We start from the raw sequence: 21713 nt of genomic DNA on the forward strand, positions 1-21713 counted from the left end.
GCAAATATAAATCTAATTTAATCATTTGACGAAAAGTTTTAAATTCCAAAGAAACTTTTTTTTTTTGAAAAGGTGAGTATGCATTTTATACAAAGAAAAATGATCATTTCACATCAGAGGAGGTTGGGACGTCAATTTTTTTTTATTCAACAAACCTCCATTAAATTTTTAGCACGGGCATCGCTGTGCGGGTACTGCTAGTAATAATTTAAGAAAATAAAGATTGATTTTAGGATGCATTTACTATTTTGAAAACTTTAGTTTGTGCAGATTGAAAACGTCGGATATGTATCAAAATATCTGATATGTATCAAAATATCGGATATTTTTGTACCCTGATTATTAATGATGCATCAATGCATGAGTAATAATGCATCTTCTCATTTCAGAAACTGATATTTCATAAGACTATGTTAAATATACAGTCATACCTCGATATAAGGTCACCCAGTGGTTGGAAGTTGCGCGCTACAAGTAGCGACGCTACTGTAGTAGCTACATTTTTGAGTAGTTTGTAGTGTAGCGCACTACTTTTTAAAAAAAAGTAGTGTAGTGAGTAGTTAACTACAAAAAATAGTAGTTTGCAGCGATTTCTGGAAACTACTTTTAAATAAATTAAACAAACAAAAAAAAAAAGGTTCAAACGAATTTGACTGGCACAAATTTTACACAAGTACATCAGCGGAGGCAATTAGAAACAAGACTCATAAAAATACGAGCTGACCTCAGGCATTTCATTTTTACATCATACGTTATATCTGTTTGACGCCATTAGTTTGTTTGCCGTCGTAATTTTCATATTTCACCAATATTTATATTGAAAAATGCATTTATTTTCGCAAAAATGAAGATATTGGTGATTTTGCGAGTTGAAAATTTTTGTGAATTTTGTATGAACAGACCGAAGATTGAAAAACAAAAATATTTTAGCGAGGCTCAAGTTTTCTATAGTATTCACCAAATAAAAAGAAGCTACTGAGAATGTTATAGAAAAGGATGAAATTGGACTGTTCTGGAAGACTTACAATACTTACGAGCATTAGAGTGTTTGAGAGTATGATAACGGATATTTTTCTTAGTGTCTTCTGATGAGCTAATTTATCAATTTTTTTTTGTTCAATCCTCTTACGGTGTGTGTGTGTATTAAGGTGTACCCCCCTCCCCCCCCCCCAAAATAGAAAGTTGAATTTTCAAGTCGCACACTCTCTTACATTTTATCCTTTTTCGTCAAAAAAAAAAAAAAAAATCATTTAATTTGAACAACAGCAACAAGTGCCGATTATATCTGAAAGTGCGAACCAGCGCTTGTGTAATGCTAACTACCAAACGGCACGACCTTGAGGGTCACGGATTTGGACAAAATTCTAGATATAGCTTTATTCCAATTAGATATGAGCCCAGGTATAGCGGTTTGACTGCATAGGCCCTAGTTCGGCTGCAACGAGGGTCCAAAGTTGATAATTTGGACCCAGAATTGCAATGGTATTTCCTGTAAAATTACCATTTTTATCGCTTTTTCTGCTATTGTACTGCAGAAGGAGCCGTTTGCATGCTTATATTTGAATTAATTAAGTTGAATACTAGTTTTTAATAAGCAGTTCTCAAATTCAAATTGGCTCTTACTTTTAATTTCAATAACTTGAATGCCGAAATAATATAGTAACAGGATATTTACCGTTTGCAAATGAAAAACTAATTATTTTCATTTTATATTAATCATCTGCTATTAACAAGTATTTATCGTTTGCTAATAAAAACATTTACTTTAACTGGATATTTATTGTCTGCTATCAAAGATATCCCACATTGATAAGCCAAAAAATGGGAGAAGAGAAAACACTCTGATTTATTGCACATGGCACACAAAGGAACAAAATTACAAGATTGTTTCGACTTTTAAACTAACTTAGATCATGGCCATAAATAAATACGTGTCCTCCCTTATACACAATATATTTACAAAAGATGAAAAAGATGTTGGGAGATCGAACATAGTAACAAATTAAGAAATTCCAATGAAAACGCCATTGCATTTCTGGGGCCAAACTAGCAACTTTGGACCCTCGTTGCAGAGAAATTAGGGCCTATGCAGACAAACCGCTTTACCTGCGCTCATATCTAGTGGGAATGGACCTATAGCTAGAATTTTGTCAAAATCCGTGACCCTCAAGGTCGTGCCGTTTGGTCGTAAGCCAAATTAAAATAAAATGTTTTTTTAGAAACTCAAAATTTCTGTTGATAAAACGCTGCTCCTATATGCGCCACATATGCACCACAAAAACATTTATTCAAATTAAAAACTATTTAGATATCCCACACGAGGCCTAACATTTATAATTTTCTTGAAAAAAATAAATTTTTGATACATATTTTCAGAAATGTAAGATTTTACGAAATTATCAGCTGAAAAATATAAACAGTGAAGTAGAAAAGTAGGTAATTAGCGTTAAATAGAAATTTTTGTTTCCTGCATTTTTTAAGTCTCCCACATAGTACTCAAAGATATGGATTTTTTCCAGGTTGAGTTAAAGTTCTCATTTAAAAAATATTATTTTTTTATTATTCGTTTGTTGTTGATCTGTAAATGTGTTCGCCAGTAATTTTTTAACTTGATATTCTATTTAAATTTATATGTAATTTTTTAAAAGATAACTGAAAAAAATCAATTTTTTAAATATAATTATAAATTTTAGGTCAAGTATGGCATATCTAAATGTTTTTTAATTTGAATAAATCTTCTTGTGGTTCATGTGGGGTGTTGGATACAGGGGCAAAGTTTTATCAACAAAAATTTCGAGTTTCTAAAAAAAGTCTTTTTTTTTCGATTTGGCCTCGCATACAAGTACTGTTTTACACTTTCATGTGCAAGTCGGCACGGGTTGCTGTTGTGCAAATCATATGAAACTTTTTTTCACGATTGTTTTGACACAAGAGGAAAAATACAAGAGTGTATGCGACTTGAAAAATTGACTTTCATTTTTTGAGGGACAACCTATTGTGTATGCTTTTTATTTACTTATTTTTTTGGAAAGTAGCGAAGTAGCGACTACATTTCAAAAGTAGTTTGTAGTTGCTACATTTAAAAAAAAGTAGTTGTAGTTGTAGTTAACTACATTTGTAACGAAGTAGTTGTAGTTCGCTACAAAAAAAATGTAGTTTTTCCAACCACTGAGGTCACCCCTTGGGACTTCGAGAATGTGACTTTATAAGCGGAGTGACCTTATAATCGGTTCATAAACTTTTATCAAAAAAAAAAAAAAAAAAAAATCTAAAATATAATGTTTTTAAAACTACATCACTGGATTATGATGTTTAAATTAAGTTGAGTCAGTTAAAATGAACACAATTAGTTAGAAATTAGGAAATTATTTGTTAAAATTCTAATTCAGAAATTAATACAAGTGAAAAAACGGCTGGAATGAGATAATTTCCAGTGATTTGCTGGTTAAAAATGGACATGTGGTTACGATGGACACGTGACACTATGGGGGGACCTGCCTTCGAAATTTGTATGCATTGCTAAAAGCCATCTCTATTGACCTTGACCCTTATCTAAAAGCTGTCACCCTCAATCCACAAAGCATGAATAGGGACCAACAATAAGTAGCCAGAGGAAACAAAACTCTCTTTTTACCTGCGTTAAGGGGAGGGGGAATGATCCCTCCTACTCACTCCACTCGTTTTCTCTCTACAGCATTCAAGTGTCTCTACACGTCTTTTTCCTAAAATTTGAGAGGATAAAGGGTTTTGTCGAAAGGTTTTCCTTACATTCGTTGGGCAGATGACATTTTGTCGATAAAAGATCTACTAGGGAAAATTCGTGGAACTGAATCAGTGAGGCATTGAAATCACTCAAAGAAAGTCAGACAAAAATGATCTTATAAGCGATGGCGGTATTTGAGACCTGACCATATGTCCATTAATCCATAACACAGAATCCCTATTCAATGAGTCGGGACTTTAGGAAAGTGACCTTGTATGCGGGGTGACCTTATATTGAGGTCTGACTGTATATCTTCAGCTTTGTAAGACATAGGAAGTAAAATGTTCACATTTGTGAAGAGCACATGAAACAGTCAATTTTGTTAAATCAAGAACATTGCAAATATTCCTGAAATTTTGAGCTTTTATCAAGTTTACTTTAATAATTAAGTGTAAAAACATGTTTTCACAACTGCAAATATATTTTAAAGTAAATTTTTCATTTATGAGTGGATTACTTATGATACCCAGGTATTGCAGATATGCCATTTCCTCCTACATCTTTGCTTTGATTTCACATCCTCATTTCTCCCTAATTGAATATCTGCCTCATTCTTTTTGACTGTTAGGTGCATTTATGTAAAAATAGTTTAAATACCTAAACATTAATAATCTACATATTTATTAACATTCAAAATATCTTTCTTTCCTTGCAACTGCTAATTGATTCCTTGTGCATAGTTTTAAACCAGCATAAGCAAAAAAAAAAAAAACTTGAAAGTCTTGAAATTCTATGAAGGTTCTTCAAGAATACAAAGTATACAAGTTATTTATACATCTGCAGCAAACGTATATCGACACAATAAGGTATACCTTCTAACTTGACTTCAGGCCAGATTTAATACATAATATAAGGGCTCAAATAACACTACTCAGAAACTCACAAGGTGATGGTTTTTCAACACTTATTATTATTTTTTTGAAACATACAATTAACAAAGCTGATGGTTACACTAATATTGCAAAAATATGTAAATAAACAAAATGAAACAAAGTAAAAGAACAAAAAATAGATAGATGAAAAGTAAAAAAGAAGCCTTTCACACAAAAAAAAAAGTTAAGGGTCTGACCAGGATTTTTTAAAGGGTTCTACTTTCGTGAGTTATAAAAAAAATGATTAAATAATTTTGCATAATTTCAAAATTACAGTAATGGACCAATAAATGTTTGATTTTGAAATTGCCAATTGTTTTGGTGAATCTAAATTTTTAGAAGTGTCCAATTTAGTTCATCAAAATTTCAAGAAAGGTTCGCAAACACTCAAATTTTTCTGTGGCCATGGTTTTGAGAATAAATATTACCTTAATACTGATCACTCATGCAAAAAAAAAGAAAAAAAGTGTGCAGTAGGATTTTTTAAAGCTTTCGTTTATTTTTTAACTTTTGTTTAGTTTTTTTTTTTCAATTATAGAAGAAAATGTCAATCCAAAACTGCTTGAATGACTGTGCCTATAAACAACATTTATTTCGAACACAAATGATAAAACAAAGGACAGAAAAAGTACTACACAAACATTAAGTTAGGAAAAAATATTCAAGAGTCATTCCATTTCAAATCAGGCAGGTGTGTCATATGACCATCACCGATTTTTTTGAAAAAAAAAAAAAAAATACAGTAGTTACAATAAGGGACATATGAAATATCCCAAAAGGATTTTGCCCCAAAGGACAGCCTACTAAAATTCTGCACAAAATCGACCATTTTGGAAAAAAACTCGAGTTGAAATGGACACTATTTCAAAAGTATTTAACCTACACTGGTATGCAAAAATTAAGGACGAGACGGTTTTTTCAATATAACTTTGTACAAAAGCTTTCCAAATCAACACATTTAATACCGTAAGATCCCCAACACGTAAGGACATGTGTAATGTAAGCAACACTTATTAAAAGAGAAATAAGAGGGATAAAAACAGGGGTGCCCACAGGGGGGGATTATGGCGCAAGTTGCGCCATCAAAAATTTTGGGGGGGATTTTTTTTTTTTGTGGAATATGAAATTTTTGAATTGCACGAAGTAAAAATATTTAAACTCATTCAACAAGATATATATGCATTAATGATACTTTTTCCTCGTACTCTTCAGAGACATCGCGAAGGGGGGGATGTTTTTCAGAAGTGGGGTCACCAATTTCATTTTAGAGATGCAAGTAACGAAGAAAAATTGAAACTCTTCGTTGTTTTAAAAGAAATAAAATAGTAATTATAAATGAACAATTGAAATAATAGTGACAAAAATTTTTTTCTGTAAAATTTGAATTGAAAACGTAGTCTTAAAATACAATTTAGTAGCACCCATGATATCTTTTTGCTAAGAGTATCTAAGTAAGGCCCGCGGAAATGTACGCTTCAAACATTCAAAAAAAAAAAGTATTCAGTACAGTACACTAGGCCGCAGAGTGAGTATGTCTGCCTAGTTGGAAACTATGGGCTCGGCTTAAATTAAAGTATTGTGCATAGAATAAAATTAGCATAATGGGAGGGAGGACCGTCTACAAAACCAACATGGTGCACGCCTTGTCTCTCGGCGGCCCTGGTCATAAAAAATTATGCTTCATGGTTCTTCAGTTTAAAAAAATAAAATACAAAAATAAATAGGACAGCTTCATTAGGACAGCCCTTAGGGTAGTGGTCGTGAAACATTCCCATATGTTTTTATTATTATTATTTTTTTTTAAGGACAAATATTTTCCTGAAAATCATTGCAGTGGAGAAAAATGTATGGGTCGTCGAAATAAATTTGAAATAGACACACACAGAGAGAGAGAGAGAGAGAGAGAGAGAAAAGAAAAAAACACTTAAATACAAAAAGAGATTCGAAGTATTGTAATGAACACTCACACCAAAAGTTCTAAATGTTTGAATGGAAAAATCGTAAGTAAATCAAAACTTGATCAAGAGATGCAGGTGGCATATTTTCAATAACATGAAGAGGAATAGAGACCTAAGTATCACAGAAAATTACTACATCCGTTCAAAATGTTAAAAGCCTTTTTTCTAAGGCCTGAAAAACCCGTGTATTGCAAGAAAACAAAAATATTTGGCCGGGAAATTAAAAATTTTACTAAAGAAAATCCAAGTAAATAATCGTGTTTGGCAAATGAAAATTGGAAGAAAATATTGCCACAATATTTTTATCAATAATTAAAATTTACAATGAAGATAGGAGGAACGTAGCCAAACTGAAAGGAAGAGTGGAGAACTCCAAATCCTTCCTTTTACGTCCCCAAAGCTGGCCTGGAAGTGAGTTTTTAGAATTTAGGTTTTGAAAAAATCCCGGGAAAACGATCTCAAACCCCACCCCTTTTCTCTTACTCTAAAGTCATTAAAGATGGCTTACACCTGAGTATTTAGGACAGTAATTTCGAAAAACCATGAGAGTGCTCCCAACGTAACCTCCGAGAAACGCCCTCTCAATTAATCATTCATCATCATTCAAGGTCGAATAAATTTCGTCGTTTGGACTTTAATTTAAAAAAACTCCCTGAGGTGTCCCGAAACTGTTGTCCTCCAAATATTACCGTAGATCCTCAAAAATTTCAATTTTAAGGCTTCAATTCTGAAAATTTTTTGGAGGAGACCAAACCTTCTATTCCTCTTACAGTATTGAAAATCGTCTACGACTGCGTTAATTAAATTTTAATTTTGAAAATTTGCCAGAGGAAGACTCTGAATCTCTCCACCCGTTAACATCAAAAATCTTCTGAAACTGCGGTTTCTGTAGATCGTATTTTTTCCGAGAGAATACCCTCCCCCTCTCTCTCGCCAACATCATCGAAAAATGTCTTAAACCTCGGTTTTAGTGCTTCAATTACGGAACACTTCTGGTCGCGATCCCCTTCAAAACTCCCCCCCCCCACTTTTCATCGAAAGTTGGCTTAAATTTCGTTTTTGAAGCTGTAATTTCAAGTAACTGGTAGTGCACAAAATTTTTACAAAAAAAAAAAAAAAAAACTCTACAATCACGTTTTTGAGCCTTCAAAATTTCAAAAAATTTCGGGGAGGGTCGCCTTTGCCCTTAATATTACCATACATCGTCTGAAACTGCATTTTTCGAACTACAATTTTCAAATTTTTCCCGAGGGAGAGCCTACGAACCCCCCTTTACGTGTGTGTCATAATCAGAAATAATTCACAATTAGGAATGCGTGCTTGAAGTTTGCATTTGGAAAAATTATAGAACGATGCTCCAGAGTCTCTTTCTCCCTTAACATCACCGTCTGAAACTGTGTTTTTTAGATTCCAATCTCGGAAATTCTGGGGGAGGTCCCCCGGACCCCCGCTTCTGAACATAATTAAATATAACGTATGATTGTGTTGGGAACTTAAATTTGGGAAAATTATTGGAAGAGGCTATCCTGGACATCCACTCTCCTTCCTCCCAAACTTAAAATGTAGTCTAAGCCTGCGTTTTTATATCTTCAATTTCGAAATAATGCGAGAAGGTAGGCCTCCGACACCCCCCTAAATCTGATTGAATATTATCCTTGCGATTAAATTTATATTGCTAGTACTAAGGTCTAGTAATATGACTATCCCTGCTAAACCAGAAGCCAAATTTTCTCTCTCTCTACATATTGGAACATGCGTTTGAAACAATTAAGGGGCCACCAAAAGCTTACAAACAACCTCCCCCCAGTTTTGTGACCTGGCGACGGCCCTGCTACTCTTTCCAAAATTTACAGACCGTGTCTCTTTTTTAATGAAGGGAACGTCCCAGACGGCATGGACTTAGTGTCTGTTTTAAAACTGGATCAGACGATTTGATTTCTTTTAAATTTTTTAAAAATTTTCTCGAAGTAGCACAATTCTGCATGATGAATACGTGTGACAGTGATGAGAGGGAGAGAGGTCAAAAATGTTTTATTCTTTGTAATAATTCTGACCAGTGTGCTCTAGAGGTCTTTCTATGAAGTTTACGAATAACATATTTTTTATCCCTCCAATCGACAATTAATGTATTTTCTTCATTAACTAGCTTAAGCTTATGAATAATTTTTCATTTCACTTCACTCCCATTTTCTCTACCATTTTTAAACTGATTGTTTTAATTTATCATTAGATGATTTTTATTAAAACTTTCAGTGATGTTGGTTTTTGCTGATGGAAGTGGAACAGTCTGTTCTTAAGGTGTTTATATTGTTTTTCGTAAATCTCATTTACTTTCTTCCATCTCTGATATGTATAGAAGGATATTTGATTCGTTAAAATTCTCGAGTTCTGATTTTTGATGTGCGCTGAATAGCTGAATCCATTTTTGAGAATTTCCGAAAAATATCTGTCACGGTGTGTGCGATCCATCTTTTTTGGCTATGCGACTTCAATTTTGGAAAACTTCCAGGAGAGTGATCCTACAGTAAGGCCAGAATAACACCCTCATTATCATCAAGAGTCATCTAAAACTGCGTTTCTAGTACTGCAATTTTAAAAAATTCATAAGAGAAAGCCCCCCTTTCCTTAACACGATCAAAGACAAGCCTGGAATTGTATTTTTGGAGTATCAATTTCAAAAAATTGCCGGGGGAATGGCATCGAAATTCACTTTCCACTAACATTATCAAGATCAATCAAAACTGCATTTTTAAAGCTCCAAGTTCGAAAATTTAAGTGGAGCGCCCCTCTTCCTCCCCCTCCCCCACTCTCGTCAACATTATTGAAAAATCGTCTTAAATTTGGTTTTCAGGGCTTCAATGTCGAGAAAAATTCTAGATGAGTTTCCAAAACTCTTTTTCTTCACGTCACAAAGGTCGGCTACAATTGCGATTTTAGAACTTCAATTTCAGAAAATTGCTTGTCCCCCAACCATAGATAAGCGTTTTTAAAACTTTAATTTTAAATATTTTACTGGGGCGAGCCCTAGGATCTCTTCTTTCTCTAACATTACCACAGATAGTCTAAAACTGCATTTTTAGAACTACAATTTTGAAAATAAAGGAGAGCCCTCCTTAACACAACGGTAGACTAACCACAATTGTGCTTTTAAAGTTTCAATATTGAAAAATTACCGGGAAGGGCCACCAAACCTTTTATACCCCCAAAATCACCAGAGATTATCTAAAACTGTGGTTTTAAAACTACAATTTAAAAAATTTGGACCCCCTATTTAAGTGACAATAAATTTCCGTTTCAAGGTTCATATTGTATACATCTCGTGATGCTTCCATCCCAAGTCAGAAAGTTGAATTCAATATATCCGTAAGTATCCATACGCTTGAAAAAAAAATGCAAATAAGGTGTAGCAAAAAACAGGGGTACCCAAAACTTGTTTACTCAAGATCCATATTGTAAAAATCGGGAAAGCAAGGTGGGTCAACAATCCAACAATATTTCAGTTCAAATGGTATTTGTTAGCGTTACCCCCCCCCCCCGAGTAAATTTGACTGGAAATTAGACACTAAAAACTGTTATGTTTAACACGATTCGAATGCAAGAATTTTTTTTTTGGGGGGGGGGGGGATTTGCGCCATTGAGCTTGGGGGGGGATGGGCACCCCTGGATAAAAAGAAGCTTTATTGAAAAAGTAGCATGGAGCGCAATGCGACTGAAGGCCGAAACATCCCTGCGATGGGTGTCCAGCAAGAAACATCCGGTCTTTAGTAGGGGATATGATCTCCCCCGACTGCTAGGCAGGTTTCACAGCGTCTGCCCATGCTGAGAATAAGGGTGCCAATGAGTTGTTGAGGCATTGCTGCCCATTCGTCTTGCAGCGCCAATCGAAGCTCTAGATTCGTTACTGGTGGTAAGGTACGAGCTGCCAAGCGTCTGCCTAGAAAATCCCATACATGCTCGATGGGATTGAGATGCGTAGATCGTGCCTGCCAATCCATACGTTCAATATCCTCACTCTCTAAGAGCTGTTCGGCAGCTACTGTGCAATGACATGGTGCATTGTCGTCCATGAAAAGGAACTGTGGACCCATAGCGCCTCTAAAAAGACCCACATATGGAAGAAGAATCTCGTTACAACAACGGGTCCCGTTGACTGAACCTGCGTAGAAGATGTGAAGGTCTGTACGACTACCAAGCATGATGCCTCCACAAACGAGAACACCGCGACCTCCATACCTGTCAATTTCAATGATGTTCGAGGGATGATTGCGGCTTCCCCGCTCTCTCCAGATGAGTATGCGATGAGAATCGCTACTCAGACTGAATCTGCTCTCATCTGTAAAGAGTACTTGTCCCCATTCATTGTCTCTCCAATTCTGGTGGCACCACAGAGAACGCTTTCTCTGATGGGCAGGCATTAGAGGTACACACCGTATAGGGCGTCGTGCAAACAGACCACCACCGTGCAGTCTTCTGGCCACGGTAAAACGCGATATCGGTCGTCCAGTCGCCTGTGTTGTGTCTAGCGATTTCTCCCGCTGCCTGCCGCCTGTTTCTTCTGGCCTGTAAGACAATATACCGGTCATCTGAGGGTGTGGTTCCTCGTGGATGATCACTACTGAACCCCCGGATAGCTGTTCCTGTAGTTTGAAATTGTCTCCAAAGTCGTGAAACGATGCTGTGAGCAATTCCGAACTCTGCAGCCACACTTGTCACACTGCGGCCTTCCTCCAACTTCCCAATGATTCGACCTCGGGTAAAAGCATCCAGATGTCTTCTAACAGATTGATTATTCGCCATTTCTCGCTGAGGCAGCAACTCGGTGTGATTTTAACTGCTATACGGCGTGCAATCTCTTTGCCAGAAATACTGATCTTACACCGACAACATGCTTTATACTACTCAGACACTCCCCCATTACATCTGCCTGCATATCTGCGCATGTGCTACTGTACATCACCTTACTTAATCTCCTGATTGCTCTTTCTGTCCGCGCTCTGCCTCTTCGTTCAGCTGATATGCTAATTTTTCGACTTCGTCCTTAATTTTTGCACACCAGTGTATTTGAATAATTCTTTTTTCTAAAAATAAATAAGAACCTATATATCATCTAGACACCGTTTTTGAAAATTTAGTGAGGTTTTTTGAGAAAGAAAAAAAATTATTTTTGCGGCGAAAAAACTGCAGTACACAAGGCAATAACACAAGGCAAACATTAGCACCCAGACCCATATAATAGTAATGGCTATAAGTAAGCATGTGGTTGAAAAAATTTAACAAGTCACCCTCTGAAACTTTTCATTATTAATAGGGTTTAAATGTACTTACAAATGTGAAACAAGTTAAATATTACATAAGTAAGTGTTGAAGACACACTGAAGTGTGTATATGGTACATGAGGCTTTTAAATCACAAAAGAAAAATGCTTAATACTGATCTTAAATTCTATTTCACTTTTGCAGATAAAGCTTTTTATTTACATTTACACATTTAAGTCTCAATTACCTTTATGGAAAAATGAAAATAATAATAATAAAAAAGGCTGAATACTCTATGTTCATTGAATAACATTGTCCAAATATTGCAGCTGCAGAGAAAAATGGCAGGTAAAAATGTCCTCAGTAACTAAAATAAATAAAAAAATGTCGCATTTGGTCCCCTTAAACTTTGCTTTCTTATTGAATCAGCATTTGTTAGTGTAATCTAAATTACTTCCTTCCGTACCAGGAAGTACAAGGTCCAAAGTTGTAATTGCAATATTTCTCTTCATGAGGCTATTATTGTTGTTCTTGTTGGCAAAAAATATGCATCAGGTGTCTAGGGGAGAAGAAAAAAAAAGATGGGGGGGGGGGGGCTGTTATAGTTTTTTTTAGTGGTAAACAAAGAAACTTTTCAGCAACTTTTCCCGAATTTTGGCAGACCAGAACAAGTTAAAAGTTCGGTCGATGATATTTGAAGTTACATTTTTTTTTAAACATTTCCATATTTTTTTTACATTCTATGTATTTTTTACAAAATAGTTGTTTTTGTCTTATTTTAGGCTAAAATAATCGTCATAATCTGCAACTCTTCAAAATAGTCGCAATAGTCGCTTTTTTAGTCCGCAGTGGCAGCCCTGCAGTAAAATAAGTTCTGAAGACTATAAGGCTCTTTCACTTTTGTTAGAACTTTTGTCTCTCATAAAGCAGGTGGGATTTTTAAATTCTCAAACTATAGGTGAGCATTACGTTTTGAATTTAGTATACCTATACTTATGTATAAAAGTAATCATACGAGGTAGGGTTTAAAAATTCTGGGACATCAGTCACCAATGACAACCAAAACACGTAATTAAAATCAATCGTTTTAAATGCATTGCCCTGCTCTTTCCTTTGAGCTTGGATGGTTTCCACTGTCATGTAGTTGAGTTGCATGTTGTAATTGAAAGAAAAAATTTTTTTATTCGTTGCGGCATGTGTAACGGCAAATGAATGCGTAGCTTTGGAGACAAAATAAACTAATATTGAAACAAGAAAAAAGAAAGATTAGCTGTTGCTGATAAAGTACAACATTATTGTAGCTATTAGGCAATAATATAATCAGAGTTTCAGAGACGGAAATTATTAGACACATTCATTTTACATGCATGCCATGGTCGATTAGGTCACTTTCAAAAAATCATAAAACATTTTCTGAGAAAAAATACGGGATGCGGTGTATATCCACTTGTTAAGCATTAAAAGTGGTTCAAATGAGCCAATTTTTAGATTTAAAAAAAAAAATGGGTTTCCTGAGTAATCTCACTTCAAAAATTGTTAGTTTTTGAAAATTTTCAAAATTTCAAATTTTATTTCCAAGGCTGTATGCATCTAAGAATTATAATAAAATATGCTATGAAACTATCATGTAATGGCTTTAGACTGCCATCTTTGTTTAGTAAAAAAACCTTTTTTTTCATGGAGAAAAAAAAAAAATCAAAATTGGTAAAAATGCAGTTTTTTTGCCACAAAAATAATTTTTTTTCTTTATTATCAAAAAACCTAACTAAATTTTCAAAAACGATGTCTAGATGATGTATGGGTTCTTATTTCTTTTTAGAAAAAAGTATTATTTAAATAGGTTAAATAATTTCGTAATAGTGTCCATTTCAAATCAAGTGTTTTGCTGTTTTTTTCCAAAATGGCCGATTTGTGCGGAATTTTAGTAGGTTGTAACTGAAGAAAAAAATTTTTTTTTGCAAAATCCTTTTGGGATATTTCATACATCCCTCAGTTGCAACTAGAGACGTACCGAGTAGCACTTTGGCCGAGTAGCCGAGAACCGAGTACTCGGCCGAGTACCGAGTTACCGAGTACTCGGCCTTTCACGACTCGGTCGAGTTACCAAGTACCAATTATGTTTTAAGAAGAACCACCGACACACATATGATGAATTTTGAACTTATTGGAATAGTAGTATAGACCTCCTTGTCCAAATAATAGTTTTTGAAACTAAATTCCTGCTGAAATTTAATTACGCATTATATAAACAATTTTGTTTGTGTCAAAAATTTTACCAAAAAATTATTCTTAAAATTAAAAATAAATAAAAGGTATGATTAATCAAGTTGGAATTAAAACAAATTACAGTAAAATCCCTCTAATGCGGACACTAACAGGACAATTTTTTTTGTCCACAATAGAGAAGTGTCCCCAGGACAGGGGTTTAATAATGTTATTTGCATTGGAACTGGGGAATTAAAAATTGTCCGCATAAGAGGATGGTCCATTAGGAGGGGTTTCACTGTATACCAATCAATTATAATTCTAGTCCGCCAAACATAAATATTTTTTAAAAGCAGATAAAACAAATGTGCAGGAACACTGCAGACACGTGTTTCTGTCCCCCCCTCCCCCGTTACAAGGAACGTCTTTTTCAGTGCATAACATGTGAGCTAAAGAATGTAAAGACATTTGACAAAAAAATCCGACTTTTGTCGGATGCCTTTAAATTCACAAGCTCCCATTTTGTGCATTGAAAAAGGAATTCTTTGTAACGCCAAAACACGTGTCTGCAGTGTTCCTGCACTGTGCTTTTAACGTTGTTTTGTTTCCTTTAATTTTTTAAGCAAAGGTATTTTTATATTTTTTATAACTAATTTTTGTTTGTAGCAAAAATCCATTTTTAAAATAAAAATTCCATATTTTCTATACTTACCTTTTTTGCATAATTTTTAATAAACAAGTTTTATTAACTTTGGGGACATTAAAATAAAGATTTATTCCATTGAAGCATTATAAACTTCATTATTCTCAAAATTAAAATTTGACTTATAAATTTTAATTGTAAATGATTGCAGAATATAATGCTTGCTCTTTTTTAAAAAAAAATAAATTTTAGTATCTCTCTTGGACAATATTCAATTTTTTTGCAACTACTCGGTATTGGCCGAGTACCGAGTACTCGGCAAATTGGCCGAGTAGGCCGAGTACCGAGTAGTTACCGAGTACTCGGTACGTCTCTAGATAAAAGGTATGATTAATCAAGTTGGAATTAAAACAAATTATACCAATCCTATTATAGTTCTAGTCCGCCAAATGTAAATAATTTTTTAAAGCAAATAAAACAAATGTGCGCTAAAGAATGTAAAGACATTTGACAAAAAAATCCGACTTTTGTCGGATGCCTTTAAATCCACGAGCTCCCATTTTGTGCATTGAAAAAGGAATTCCTTATAACGCCAAAACACGTGTCTGCAGTGTTCATGCACTGTGCTTTTAACGTTGTTTTGTTTCCTTTAATTTTTTAAGCAAAGATATTTTTATCTTTTTTATAACTAATTTTTGTTTGTAGCAAAAGACCGTTTTTAATATAAAAATTCCATATTGTCTATACTTACATTTTTTGCATAATTTTTAATAAACAAGTTTTATTAACTTTGGGGACATTAAAATAAAGATTTATTCCATTGAAGCATTACAAACTTCATTATTCTCAAAATTTAAATTTGACTTATAAATTTTAATTGTAAATGATTGCAGAATATAATGCTTGCTCTTTTTTTTATAAATTTTATTATCTGTCTTGGACAATATTCAATTTTTTGCAACTACTTGGTATTGGCCGAGTATCTGATCAGAATTTGGCCGAGTACCGAGTACTCGGCAAATTGGCCGAGTACCGAGTAGTTACCGAGTACTCGGTACGTCTCTAGTTGCAACGATTGTAATTTTTACAAAAAAAAAATAAAAAATCGGTGATGGTCATATGACAGGCCCTGACTGATCTGAAATGGAAAGCTCTCAAGCAAAAAAGAATATTTGCAACTAGTTCTTATGTATTGAAATGTGGAAAAATGTTCTAGCAATTTAATGAAAACATATGAAGCAAATTGAAGAAAATTTGAGATATATAAGCACTTTCATACTCAGGGGAAAAACTTATATTACCTTTCCATTTATAACTAAAGACAGAGGCCATTTAACTTCATAAGCAAAAGCAAAAGCCTGCAACCCGGATAAAACCATATTTTCAGACATGTCATGATCTAAAAAACATGAAATGCAAGGTGTTGATTTCTTTGTTCAATATAGAAACAAAACTAATAGATGATAAATATATGAAACCTTAAACACAAAACAATATTCTCTAGATAATATACTCAATAATGCTCTAACATTGCAATATTATAACATTGAAAAGTAAAATTTTAGAAATTCACAAAGCATTATCCTCATAAAAAAATATATATACAGTGAAGTACCGTTTATACATTTCTCTCTCTTTTACAGGTTTTATCAATTATACGCTTTTTAAATTGGTCCCTGCTGAGTCTAATACACATTAACCTATATCTATTATACATTTTTTTTTCATACAGTCTCTTCAAGAATGCATTAAAGGTGCTTCATTGTTTTTTAATATACACATAATCTTATGATTTAAAGTTCGTCAAACTTCTGATTAATTATTTTAATTAATTTTTAGAAAATTAATTTTCCTTGCAAACTATTTACAAAAATGAATCAGAAAATTATTCAATATAAATTTATCATTGATTTTTTCCAAACATTAAATGATATTTTACATCTTATTATTCTTTTTATACATAGGGCCAAATTACAGAAAACCTGTGTTAAAAGAAGAACGTATTATGATTCACAGTTCAATTGAAGCTTACTAAATCTTTCCTGTGAAATTTGGCTCTTTATTAGTTGTCCATCACAGCAACTTTTTCAAACATTGTGAATTGCAATTAAAGTGAACTGCTACAACAATTTGTTTTCTGGTTGATTAATTTCATTTTGTATTTTGCTGCAAATTTTTTTTATTTTCCATTACACATATACAAAACATTTAATTTACCATTTTCCTTGTCTGGTGGTATCTGTAATATTTTGAACATCTGAGTTAGTAGATCATGTGGTAGTAATTCCACTCTAAAAAAATAATAAAAAAAAAATAAGAAAAAAAAAATAAAAAAATATAAATAAAAACTTTTTTTAAAAGAGTACATCAATAATAGACAAACACTACAAATACGACAAAAGAATGACCATAGCATTAAAATAAAAAAAAATAATAATAATAAAAAAAAATGTGATAGAAATGTTAGATGATAAATATTGACAGAAAATTTTTTGTTCTATATCAGCGGTTCCCAACCTTTTTCTCTTTGCGAACCCCTTGGAACAGGCAAAAAAGTTCGCGAACCCCCTGATGTTGAAATTAGTAACATGTAAGAAACAATAAAAAAACAGCATGTTTGCTTTCCATTTTTTGCAGCATTTGATTGCAATAAACAAAAATATAATTGTAAAATATCATTAAGTGCAAACATTAATAAAAAGTTAAAACTACATCTACAAGAAAAATTATAAACAAGAAGTTTTATAAACCAACTATTTTTTTTAAGCATACTTTAAATTGGGGAAAAAATCCTTAATGCGATATTTGTGGCTGTTTGACGGAACAAAGAAACTGAAAGTTTGGTTCAATGTCTGACAGTTTGAGTCTTAAATCAGGCTCTGCATTCAATCTGCTTCGGTATTTATCTTTGAGATAAGTATAGGAGGAAAATCCTTTCTCGCACAGATATGTTGTACAAAATGGTAATAAAATTCGAATTGCTTTTTTGGACAAAACGGTATAGTCATTTCTTACAATGAGCCAGAAGTCGATTAACGAGAGCTCTTTAAAGGTAGTTTTCAATGAATTATCACAGGATAACTCGATGAGCATTTCCTTTTCAGGTAATGTCAGGGAGTTCTCTAAGCATGGATTTCCTTCAAAAGGATTGCATATCCCGTTGTTTGAGAGAGGGACGTTACGCCTATTAGGAAAATACTCGTCAAAAGTTAGTTCAAGATGTTGCAGATGTTCACATACATTTCTTTTAACGCTTCCATCAAGTTTCATTGAGTTTTCTGATAAAAAACTACTAAGAGAAGTGAAACAATTAAACTCACCCATTTCCAGGCATTGGATCCAGAAATTCAATTTTTTTACCATAGCTTCAATTTTATCATATACAACGAAAATATTAACAACTGCACCTTGCAAGGATAGATTTAATTCATTTAATTTTGAAAAGATGTCAGCTAAATATGCAAGCCTTTGCATCCAAAGAGGATCGAATATGCAAGTGGACAAGTGAAATGGATGATCAACAAAAAATGCTTGGACTTCTGACTTCAATTCAAATAAGCGTGTCAAAATTTTGCCACGGGAAAGCCATCTAACTTCTGTGTGAAGAAGTAAAGTAACATGAAGGCTTCCCAATTCCTCACAAAGCGCGTGAAATAGACGGCAGTTTGTGGCACGTGATTTTATGAAATTTACAATTTTTACCGCATCATTCAAAGTAGAGGATAATTCTGCGGGAATACGCTTACATGCTAATGCTTGTCTATGAATGCAGCAACAGGCGCGGATCCACGGGAGGGGAACTGGGGGAACGTTCCCCCTCCAAAATCCCAAGTGTACCTAAAAATTTTCAAAAGAGAGTACGGGAATATAATTCCGTTTTTCAAAACTTGAACTATAAGAAAGGCGCCAGAAAAAGTAAGGAGAGAATTTCAAAAGCGGATCTAAAAAGAGGAACTGCTGGAATGCCCCCCCCCCCCCCACACACACACTTTAGACCGTGAACTCAGGCACCAGGAAAAGCAATTAGGCTACAACAGAAACGGATCCATGGAGGGAACTGGGGGAACCTTCTCCTCCCCTCAAAACCCCCATATATACCTAAAAATTTTCACAATAGAGTGTAGAAAAAATCTTCTGTTTTATAGAACTTAAACTCGAGGAAAAGCTCCATAAAATTCGATCAAACAATAGCAGAGGCGGATCCCTGGAAGGGAACTGGGGGAACGTTCCCCTTCCTCGAAATTCTCATGTGTACTTAAAAATTTTCACAACGTATTACAGCGAAGTTCTCCAGTTATATAGAACTTTAGCTTGAAGAAAGGCGCAAGAAAAAGATAGGAGAGAATTGCAAAAATGGATCTAAAGAGGAGAACTGGGGAATGTTCCCCTCTTCCCTGCATAAAAATAAATAAATAAATAAAGACAAACCTGTTTAAACTGTTTTTTGCATTTATTTGGTGAAGGATTGATCATTATATTTAAAGCTACTGCAATTCAGTGGCGCTATTAGAGGTGGAGGCTGGAGGGGGGGGGGGGACACAGGGCGACAGGATCGGTGATCCTCCAGAAGGCCGAGTAGAATTTTTTTGTAAAACATTTCCTATAATTAAAGAGAACAATAGAACGTACCTTGGAAACAGTCGCCTTTTTTAGTCGGTCTAAAAATAAGAAAGTCTTCATAATGTCGGAAGTCCCCTTCCTCTGCCAATACCTTTAAAGTGCGTCTCAAATCTTGTTTTCAGGACTTCAATTTTGAAAATTTTAAAGGGGAGAACTACCTAACACCTCACATTCTAATAACATCGAGAATCGTTTAAAATTGCTTTTTTGGAGCTTTAATTTTGAAAAATTGCCAAACCCCTGACGTTACCAAATATGGTCTACAGTCATTTTTTTAAGATGTTGATAACGAAAAATTTCTGGACAAGGGTCCGAATGCTCCTGTAGAAAATCTGAACATTAAAAAATTAAGGTTTTGAAAAATTTAATGGGGAAAGCGTTTAAATCCTTTATCACCGAATATCGCTCAAAAACTTCGTTTTCTAGGACTTCAATTTCGAAACATTTTTTGGGAAAAGCCCCAGAACCGTACTGCTCGATGTATTGTCAAAGTTAGCTTGTAACTGCGTTTTTTGAAATTCAATTTCAGAAAACATCTCTGACCCTACCGTCAATAAATATCGCCTATAATTGCGTTTTTAAAACTTTAATTTCCGCAGGTGGCCCCCAAACATTTCTTTTTCGTAGCATCACCAGAGGCCGTCTAAAACTGCGTCCTTAAGACTAAAATTTCAACATTTTTTTTCAATAACCGCCCTATCAGATGGTGAAAATTTTAAAAGTGCACCCTCTATAAAACTTTTGTGGTTGAACCACTGGTGCAAATATTATTTCCTTTAAGCACATACAAATAGAAAAATGAACAAACTTTTTAAACTAATTATTTAAGAATTGTACTTTTAGAATTTGTAATGAATACATTTTTTTCATAAGAGGCATTAAGAAGCAGTAGATACGTTGTAAAACTCAATATTTATGCTTATTTTTTAATGAGTAATTTCATATAACTCCCCCACCCCCATAAACATACTTGCTAGAAAAGTTCCCCTCCCAAATCCATAGTCTGGATCCGCCCCTGTGCAGCAATGAGTCCATTCAATTTTCTCGTTGATCTTCTTTACTCGCACCACAAAGCCAACAAATTTTCCTGTCATTGATTTTGCACCATCCGTGCACACACCCACACACAAAGACCAATCTATTCCATTTTCTTCAAAGTAACTGTTGACCAGTTCGAAAATTGCTTCTCCAGTTGTGTTGGTTTTCAAAGGTTTTGCAAATAGTCCATCTTCTTTAATTGTATCGTTAAAAATATACCTAACATAGACAAGTAATATTGCAGCGTTTGCTACATCAGTCGACTCATCAAGCTGGATCGCAAAATTATTCTCTTTTATTCTATTCACAAGTTCTTTCTCCACATTACTTGCCAAATCAGTAATTCTGCGTGATACTGTGTTGTTTGATAGCGGAACCAGGTCAATTTTTTTTGCTGACTTTTCTCCCAGCATACACTTAGCAATATCTTTAGCACACGGTCCAATTAAATTTTCTGCAATTATATGTGGCTGTCCAGATCTTGCAATTCTATAACTGACTCGATAGGAAGCTTCAAGGGCCATTTTACTATCTTCGTTGGATTCTAACAGGAACGTAGAGACGCTACACTTTTTATTATATTCCAATTTTCTTTTAAAATATTCGATAGGTTTGTCCTTGTGTGTCGGATGCTTTGTTTCGAGGTGTCTTCTCAGAAATGACGGTTTCAAACTGCTGTTCGCTAGAACTTCGTTGCAGAGAAGACAAAGCGGTCTAGGTTCAGACTCTTCTCCAGTAAAATAAAAGCCCATTTGTAAATAGTCACTGTCATATTTTCGCTTTTTTCCTTTTTTCTCCCCTAGTTCACTTTTCTGTTTAGTCGGGGGAGGCGGCAGTTCATTACAGCTATCTATTTCAATATCCTGTGTTGATTCGAAAGTTACTGCTGATGTTGAGGGTTGATCGATTGACTGCTTGTCCATTTGTCGCTCAACCAAACTACCAGTTTTCAACCATCGATCCATAACAGCAGAAAGTTATTAAATCATAAAAATTACAACACGATTATAACTTCACAAACAGAGTAGCAAGTTCACGTAGCAAAACCAATCGCAAACAAAATCACTTGTTTTCAAGCATCTCTAAAGTATCTCTAAATACGTCTGTTAACAACTATTTCCCCAGAACTATGAGCATGCTGATGTTATATATTTTTGAAAACGAACAGATGGGTAAAATCCAGTCATAAATTTTAAGTTTGGAGCCTTTTGCTGTCATGTCTGCTATTCGATGACTGAATTCGACGGAAATTCCCGAGTTATATTTCAACCAGATTAGAAATAATACCCCTATGATGCATTGTTTGAGAATTCTTTATTTTTTTCGACATATGTATATTATGTATATTGTTTGATTGAC

General features: G+C 34.2%; 1 protein-coding gene across 1 annotated transcript in view; it reads right to left on the bottom strand.

The window, feature by feature from the left end:
• The window catches only part of LOC129228615 (gamma-tubulin complex component 2-like), a 105742-nt gene that overhangs the window by 21519 nt on the left and 62510 nt on the right, over positions 1 to 21713 (bottom strand). Inside the window, exons 19-20 of the mRNA XM_054863296.1 lie at positions 16914 to 16987; positions 15998 to 16095 (exon numbers count right to left, since the gene is read on the bottom strand). Of these exons, the coding sequence (XP_054719271.1) occupies positions 15998 to 16095; positions 16914 to 16987 (172 nt within the window). The remainder of the gene's footprint in view (positions 1 to 15997; positions 16096 to 16913; positions 16988 to 21713) is intronic.

This window comes from Uloborus diversus, chromosome 8 (genome assembly GCF_026930045.1).
Source record: "Uloborus diversus isolate 005 chromosome 8, Udiv.v.3.1, whole genome shotgun sequence".
Lineage (NCBI taxonomy): Eukaryota > Metazoa > Arthropoda > Arachnida > Araneae > Uloboridae > Uloborus > Uloborus diversus.